The 8,593-nt window shown below is 46.3% G+C and overlaps 1 protein-coding gene across 1 annotated transcript in view; it reads left to right on the top strand.

Annotated features, from left to right (window-relative positions):
* LOC107105487 (serine/threonine-protein kinase BRSK2) overlaps positions 1–8,593 on the top strand; it is a gene marked incomplete at its 5' end in the record, with an annotated part of 331,496 nt that overhangs the window by 210,888 nt on the left and 112,015 nt on the right. The window contains one exon of the mRNA XM_015405471.1: positions 940–1,086. Within this exon, the coding sequence (XP_015260957.1) occupies positions 940–1,086 (147 nt within the window). The remainder of the gene's footprint in view (positions 1–939; positions 1,087–8,593) is intronic.

Raw genomic sequence — 8,593 nt, 5'->3', positions numbered from 1 at the left:
TATATATAAACAAACGCTCAGGGCGAAGGTTCGCCTGAGCGCATATCGCTTAGTTTTTTTTTTTTTAATGGCGGGGGAAAGCCGGAAGTCTCAGGCTTCCGACAGAAGTGGCTAGGCACCGGTGGAGAGCGATCAGACGCCGGTTTGTATCGGAAGCCACCGTTGTACTCTGTTTACCACCACTTCGGACCTAGTGGCAGAGTACAACGGTGTAAAAGGATTTACAACGGTTAGGGACGGGAGGCAGATGTTCGCCGTGTGAATGCCCGTAAGTACACCGGTTGGAACCGGCACCCTAACCGTTGTAAATCCCCCGTCTGAACGCAGCTGTTGAGCCAGGAAATGGGGCTGGAACTAGAAGCTAATGGCAACCTTGCTTTCTGAGTTTGGTGTGCTGGGTAAAGACACCAGAATGCTTGATGGTGATTGTTGTTGATCGATGGACTGATTATTATATTTTGGTCTGTTGCAATTCCTTCTGGCTACCAGACTTTTTCTAGGGCTAAAAACTCTAAACGGCAACTTTTCAGTGTTTTGGACCGAGGAGCAGATAAACATGCCTTCTACTAAGAATTTGCCCATGAGGGATTGCCAGAAGATCAAAGGCTCGTGCCTCTGCGTAATCGCTCCGTCAGCTAATTTTCTGTTCTTCCTTTTCCAATTAATATTCAGGATAATTAGCTACGTTCAAGGCAGGCTTTATCTTCCATGCTATAAAGGGTAAACCAGTGCTAAGGGATATGCTACTTCCAGAGTCTAGAAGATTGTTCTACTGACTACTTTTTTTATGATGGCACTATGTGGGCCAATCTTCTTAATGTTTCATCTTTTCTCCCTGCTGTTCCCCCCCCCCATAGTTGAATTGCTCAACATTCATTCACCCTCTTCCTCTCTTCTTCTTCTTCTGTCCCCTCATCCTCGATCGTGCACCTCCTCCAGGGGGCTCTGCCATTCGACGATGATAACTTGCGGCAGCTGCTGGAGAAAGTGAAACGTGGTGTATTCCATATGCCACATTTCATCCCCCCCGATTGTCAGAATCTCTTACGAGGGATGATTGAAGTGGACGCCTCGAAACGACTGACGGTAGGGAGGCATTCGGCGTCGATTTCATGACTTCACAATTCTAAAGATACCCAGGGTTTCTGCGCCCAAATGATAACTGGATTCATCATCCTCAGCCTCTTTTTAAAAAATGTGATGTGAATGTTTCTGTTAATGAATGCAAGTTTCTATTTATTTATTTTATGACAGAAGTGGCTAGGCACCGGTGGAGAGCGATCAGATGCCGGTTTGTATCGGAAGCCACCGTTGTACTCTGTTTACCACCACTTCGGACCTAGTGGCAGAGTACAACGGTGTAAAAGGATTTACAACGGTTAGGGACGGGAGGCAGATGTTCGCCGTGTGAATGCCCGTAAGTACACCGGTTGGAACCGGCACCCTAACCGTTGTAAATCCCCCGTCTGAACGCAGCTGTTGAGCCAGGAAATGGGGCTGGAACTAGAAGCTAATGGCAACCTTGCTTTCTGAGTTTGGTGTGCTGGGTAAAGACACCAGAATGCTTGATGGTGATTGTTGTTGATCGATGGACTGATTATTATATTTTGGTCTGTTGCAATTCCTTCTGGCTACCAGACTTTTTCTAGGGCTAAAAACTCTAAACGGCAACTTTTCAGTGTTTTGGACCGAGGAGCAGATAAACATGCCTTCTACTAAGAATTTGCCCATGAGGGATTGCCAGAAGATCAAAGGCTCGTGCCTCTGCGTAATCGCTCCGTCAGCTAATTTTCTGTTCTTCCTTTTCCAATTAATATTCAGGATAATTAGCTACGTTCAAGGCAGGCTTTATCTTCCATGCTATAAAGGGTAAACCAGTGCTAAGGGATATGCTACTTCCAGAGTCTAGAAGATTGTTCTACTGACTACTTTTTTAATGATGGCACTATGTGGGCCAATCTTCTTAATGTTTCATCTTTTCTCCCTGCTGTTCCCCCCCCCATAGTTGAATTGCTCAACATTCATTCACCCTCTTCCTCTCTTCTTCTTCTTCTGTCCCCTCATCCTCGATCGTGCACCTCCTCCAGGGGGCTCTGCCATTCGACGATGATAACTTGCGGCAGCTGCTGGAGAAAGTGAAACGTGGTGTATTCCATATGCCACATTTCATCCCCCCCGATTGTCAGAATCTCTTACGAGGGATGATTGAAGTGGACGCCTCGAAACGACTGACGGTAGGGAGGCATTCGGCGTTGATTTAATGACTTCACAATTCTAAAGACACCCAGGGTTTCTGCACCTAAATGATACCTGGATTCATCATCCTCAGCCTCTTTTTTAAAAATGTGATGTGAATGTTTCTGTTAACGAATGCAAGTTTCTATTTATTTATTTTATTTATTTATTCGTAGTATTTTTATCCCGCCCTCCCCGCGAGCAGGCTCAGGGCGGTTTACAATGCTTGGCATCAAGTACATATAAAACAGTTAAAACCAGGGGTTATTTCCTGCAGGAGCACACAGGAGCAGAGCTCCGGCAGTAAGGAACCCAGGGGGTGGGCACACGCAACAAGCACCACCCCCTGCTCCCAGCAGCCCTCAGTCAGGTCACAAGGAGCAAGAAGCAGTCAGGTGTTGCAGAGCCCCCCCCCCAGCCCGCATTCAGGTATAAGCTCTCCCTTTTCTCTGAGGGCAGATCTGTGCATTCCCCCCCCCCATAGCTAGCAGTCCAAAACAGTCCAGTGGCACCTTTAAGACCAAGTTTTATTCAGGTACAAGCTCTCCCTCCTCTGCGAGGACAGATCCCCCCCCCCAATAGCTATCAATCCAAAACAGTCCAGTGGAGCCTGAGCGGTGGGTGTTGCCTTCTGACACACTTCCGGTGATGTCAGGGGGCGTGGCATATGCATGCTATCATGAGATTGTTACCATTAATAGAAATGACATATAACTTCCTGGCCTGCATTTGATCTGCCCTCACATCTTCCCATGGCCCTCCATTCCACACTTCTGCCTCTTTTAGATTATATGTTAAAACTCCTGGTTCTCTGGATGTGCCATACTCTGACTCTAGGTTCCATGGTTTACCTTTCCATGTTCAGAATATCAGATATTTGGAAACGAACTTTGTATGTCCTTGCAGCAAGTTATTTTGTATTATATGTTTACCTAGAGTTACCTTTCTATGCTCTCAAGGAGGGATGTTTTCCCCTCAAGATGCATTTTTCTACTTTTTTACTGAAAAATTATGCCAAAGGTTGCTTACCATCTTGTATCACCTTTTGTGTGTTCCATGTTATTATTCTTGGGTGTGAATTCAGCAGTATAGGTAGTTTTGAAAAGTAGAATGCTTATTTAATTGGTAACACAGAATTTTGTACCTATTTTTACTATCAGACAATTTATATTTTAGACACCAGGAATGATCCTGCATACAGTTATTGAGCTCAAAGTTTCTTTCTGCATGGGAGTATACATGGAGAAATGTAAAGCTAAAACCCCTTCCAGATCTTAATTTTGATAAAATATTGATAAATCACTTCTCAGATTAGCAGTTCTCCAGCACTTCTCAGCTGAAGACAGCACACTACTGAACCCTAATAGATGCCAAGCAAATGCAAGGTTGCATTTTTTGTAGAAAAAGCCCAGCAGGGACTCATTAGCATCATAGGCCACACCCAACAGTGGAAACTCATTAGCATATTAGGCCACACCCCAGACATCACAGGTAATTAGCATATTAGGCCACACCCCATGCCTTCCCTTGGCTTGCCTGGGCGCCCTGCGGCTGCGGGGAGCCCGGGCAAGCCGGCCCGTGGACAGGCTGGGGAAGGCACGGGGAGCCATTTAAATGCCTCCCCGATCGTTTCAGACCCCCCCCCCGGCCCACCTGCCTCGGAGTGGCCAGGGGGGGTCGCTCTCCAGGCCTTCCCTCTGTAGCCACGCATGCAGAGGTTTTGGCTGTAGTGGGCGTGGCCAACTCTGAAGGCAGCCGGAACTCTGTTCCCGAAAATAGCCCTGGTTGTAACACTCCATTTGTCTAACTGGGTTATTACAAATGTTTTCTGATCATGCTTTTATCCTCACATCTACTGTGGCTCCCTATGGCATGTACTGACAAAGCAAAGGTAGATTAATATTGGTGGTGTCCATTTGTTTGATGTAATCTACAACCCATAGAAGCTGGTCTTAAAAATCCTGGTGATTTTACCAGTTGAGGATTGTATTTAACCTTTTTTTGTTAGACAATTAGGTTTGGGGTTTTTTTTCTCTTCCTCTGGCCTGCTGGTGCAGTTTTGTCATCTAATTGTCTTGGCATCTTCCTTGCATGGACATCTGGAAAATTGTGGCCCTTGTTCCCTGACCTCCCAGAGTTAGCAATGGCACTGTGTCTGGGTCTATGTAGCATGGGGACTTTTTGTGTGTTTGTTTTTAAATCAAAGCATTTGGCATATGTTCCAGAATGGTTAGTAGGATATAGAGAAATGCGGTTTTTAAAGCATTCCCCAACATTGGCATTAAAGTTGCTAAGCTATAGTGAGAAGAGAAAGAAAACTCCTCTGGGAAAGCCTATTAAATGTCTTTGCCACTTAAACGGCTTTAAATACCATGTATAACTGAAGGCAGAAGTAGAGGGACTGAAATCCACTGTGGATCACCGTACCTTGCACTGTATAGCAAAAGGCCTACAGTCTTCTTCTTATCAAAACCAGGTGCCCTCCTGTAACCTTACTTTAAAGTAGATGAAAAACAACAAAACATTAATTAATCACTGTATTGTTTTAAAGGAGTAGTGAGTGTGTTGGCATCAGCAAGCGGGCATTTGTAATATCATTATAAATAGCAGTAAATCCCGTTGTGAAAGCAATACAACGAGCTCTAGAAAGATGTGATGTGTAACGAATGCATAGGCTGGAAGCAGGTAAAGTACATATTAGCAGTGTGTAATAGAAAGGTACAAATGTGGAAGTAAAGTCTCACATACCTTATGTTACACAATAGCCGGTGTCCAAGGTCACACAATGTGGGCCAGAAAATGCAGCACACGGGTCCGTGGAGTAGTGTCAACAACTGGGCACTCTGCGAAGTCATTTTATGTTGGATGTCCGTGTCATTCAATGTGGTCGTGGTCGCACTGTCCACCCTGTTATAGCAGAGGTCAAAGAGGGGGAAAAGAGAGCAATACTTTTTAGTGCATCCTGTAGTGATAACAATATTTAAGCAATTACAGAGTGCATGGATGTGTGTACATCAAAAAAAATTAGTTTTGCTGTCATTGGTGAAACATGAAACTAAACGTGACCCACAAAAGTTATGATAAGGGTCAGGACTTAAGCCAAACTGGCAAGTTTGGGGTTTTTTTTAAATCCACATGCTCTGACTTAATATAAGGCAGGTTGCCCGCGGCTCTCCCACCCCCGATCAAGGCCCCGCCGCCCCAGCCAGGCTGCCCGCAGCTCTCTCACCCCCAATCAAGGCCCCACCACCCCAGCCAGGCCAGCGGCAGCCAGAAGACCCTATTTGCCACTGGCCCCCTGCCAGGCAACTGGGAACGAATTGGGGGGGATGTCTCCTCTAGCAATGTGCCCAAAAGCCACAAGGAAGGCTGCCTACGTATCTTGGGGAATCATCAGGGCTCTGGGAGGGGCCTGGACAGGCAGCGGCATGGAGTGGCCATAGGCACCGGCTTCAGTGCAGGCCAAGGCAAGCCAGGAGCAGCGGCAGTGGGATATGGCAGGGCCAGAGTCAGTGGGAAGCGAAATGCTGGAGTCTCCGTGTTCTCTCCTGAGGTGAATTTCTCTTCTGAGGTGAATTTTGGTGCATGCTGCTTCTGGGGGCAGGACTCAGGCAATGCAGCTAGTGCCTAGGGACACCTTCTGAGTGACAGATCAGGGAGCCAACTAATTTGGGAGCATGTGGAATGTTCTGGAAAGTGCCACTACCAAAACACAATTATATATAAGGAGAGATATTCCAGTGCAATTAGACTGGAATAAGAATAGAGGCTGATTTTATAAAGTGATTTCATACTAAGAATGCTTTTAGTATGAGATAATAAGACAACACTCTTTTAAGGGCAATTCTTGACCAATTCCTCTTCAGAGCTATGCAGTGGAGTTTTAGGCCTAAGCAGAAAGAACACTAGAAAATACAGTACTTCTTGTTTATTCCTATTTATAATTTATATGAAGGGTTAAAATGCCTCCAGGTGCATTGGCTGGACTCATGAACATGCAGGGTCTTATGGTTTGGAAACTGTCTCCTGAGGTATAGTGACACATCTCAATGCGAGTCAGGCAAGGAAAGGAAAGAAGCGGGCATGGAAGAGACTTGGACATAGCTTATACCATAACATCTACACTTTGTCCAAAGTCATTAGTGGCTATGTTGCTTCACACAAAGTGATGCATATTAGCAAAGCTTGATTGCAGAAAATAGTATTATATAAGACAATGCAGTGGGAGCAGGATAATACATCTAGGCCCCTGCCACACGGGGAAGAAAAGAATGGCCAAAGTGCAGCTTTTTAGAGCCGCACCAAAAGAGACACGCGGCGGTGGGATCTGACAGATCCCCTGAGCCGCCGTGCAGTTGCTCCCCGGCATGATCAGATGCCGGGGGGGCATGGAAGGGAGCGCGAGGCAGCTGGCTGCGCATGTGTGCACATGCGCAGTTTGGCCGGGAGCCTCGATTGATCCTGAAGATGGGCGCACTAGAAATATCATAGCCACGCTTGCTGCGCCGTTTCAGGTAGGTTCTACCTTTTTCTAGTTTTTTTTCCTATGTGCATTTTCGGCCTAAAGGGCCGGATCGGGGACGGGTGCGTGTCGCTTCCCAGATGTTGTGGTGTGATCGCGCCCATTTGCTGCGCCCCCGATCTGTCCCTCTTCCGGGCCTAAACCTGCCGTGTGACCGGGGCCAATATAGACAGTGATGTAGTCCACAGTCACATTTTTTTATATAAAAGCACCTTCCAGAACCATTCCTTTTTAATATAGCCCTATTGTCTTTATAGAAGTGCCCTCTTCATGACTCTGTTTTACATAGTTAGAGGAAAGACAGAAGTGTGGGAGCTTTCTTGACCTCCTCAAGCAGGCCATTCCCCAAGGTAGGGGACACTGCAGAGTATGCATGTATATAGGCAATAGTTGATCTTGCCATGTATAGGGTAGCACCTCCAGAAAACTCTACTCAGACAAAGGAAGCTGTCATGGTGGAGCCTAGGAGGAGAGGTGGTTTTTCAGATATGAGGGTCCAAGGCCATGAAGAGCCTTGCATGTGATACTCACAGTGACTTGAATTGAACCTGGGAAGTGATGGACAGCCAATGGATTGACTGCAGAATGGGTGTGACATACATACTCTGCAGAGCTTCCAGTAGTGACCAAGCTGTGGCATTCGGTACCAACTGGAGTTTCCAAGTTGACTTCAAGGTCAGACCTACGTAGAGTGTTTTATAATAGGCTAGTCTTGGTGTTACTGTGGCATGGAGTGAGGTGATGAACAGCAGAACTAGAGGCCAGTCAACAAGATGCAAGTATGGTGGGGAAGTGAAAATTTATTGCTGGAATACCAAAAAAGCACCGTATGTATTTCTCCATGGAGATTGTACTGTTCCCTTTAATGTAGAAGAATGAAGAGACTGTGACCTGCATAATGTTGACACCACATGAAAACATTTGCCACTTGCCTTCTGCATGCAGCTGTTGCCACTTCTACAGTTCTGAACCACATTCAAGTACTCCACATTCAAGTACTAGAGGTGCAGGCCTTGGCAATTCCAGCACCTAGGTTTAACTGTTTTTCAATCAGTTTTAGTGGATTTGTCCCAATCCCTGAACCACATGCATGTTTTGGCATGTCCTTCCCTGCCCCAATATTCAGTGGACAGAGAGAGGTAAGGAGGAACAAGAAATGCATTATACATGCTGCAAGTGCAAGCTTATAAGAATGCTTGAGGAGAAGGTGGGAGAACTTGAGGCACAAATCTTTACACTGAGGAACATCAGGGAGGGAGAAAGGTTTTTAGACATGACAGAAGAGGGAGTCCTGAGAGAATGGCAAGAGCTAGCAAATCCTAAGCAAGAGGAAGTAACAAGGAACAGGTGGGCGAGTAGAAGAATGTGACTTTGAGGAGTAAGATAATCAGGAAACACTCACAGCCAGTGGAGTTGCAAAATCGCTACCAGGCACTTCTGATGGTGGAAGATCAGAATAGCACGCTTCGAGATCGAAAGGATGTAACTGACACACAAGCACATAGGCAGAGAAGGAACCAAGCTATCCCGTGGAGGAAGAGACGAGTAGTGGTGGTTGGTGACTCCCTACTGAGAGGGATAGAAGTTGTTGTGTGCAGACCGGACAAGGAATCTCGAGAGGTTTGTTGTCTTCCTGGAGCATGTATCCAAGATGTGACAGAGAGAATTCCAAGACTGGTCAAAACCTCTGACCGCTACCCGCTCTTGCTGATCCATGTGGGAACAAACGATACAGCCCAAAGAAACCTTGAATGGATCTCCAAAGACTATGAGGTTCTGGGCAAGAAGGTGAAAGATCTGGGGGCACAGGTGGTGTTCTCCATTTTACCTGTTGAG

The sequence above is a fragment of the Gekko japonicus genome, unplaced genomic scaffold, assembly GCF_001447785.1.
Source record: "Gekko japonicus isolate JY-2015 unplaced genomic scaffold, Gekko_japonicus_V1.1 scaffold1845, whole genome shotgun sequence".
In the NCBI taxonomy this organism is placed as follows: Eukaryota; Metazoa; Chordata; class Lepidosauria; order Squamata; family Gekkonidae; genus Gekko; species Gekko japonicus.
The sequence above is the reverse complement of the archived record's forward strand: the minus strand, read 5'-3'. Positions and strand labels throughout refer to the sequence as shown.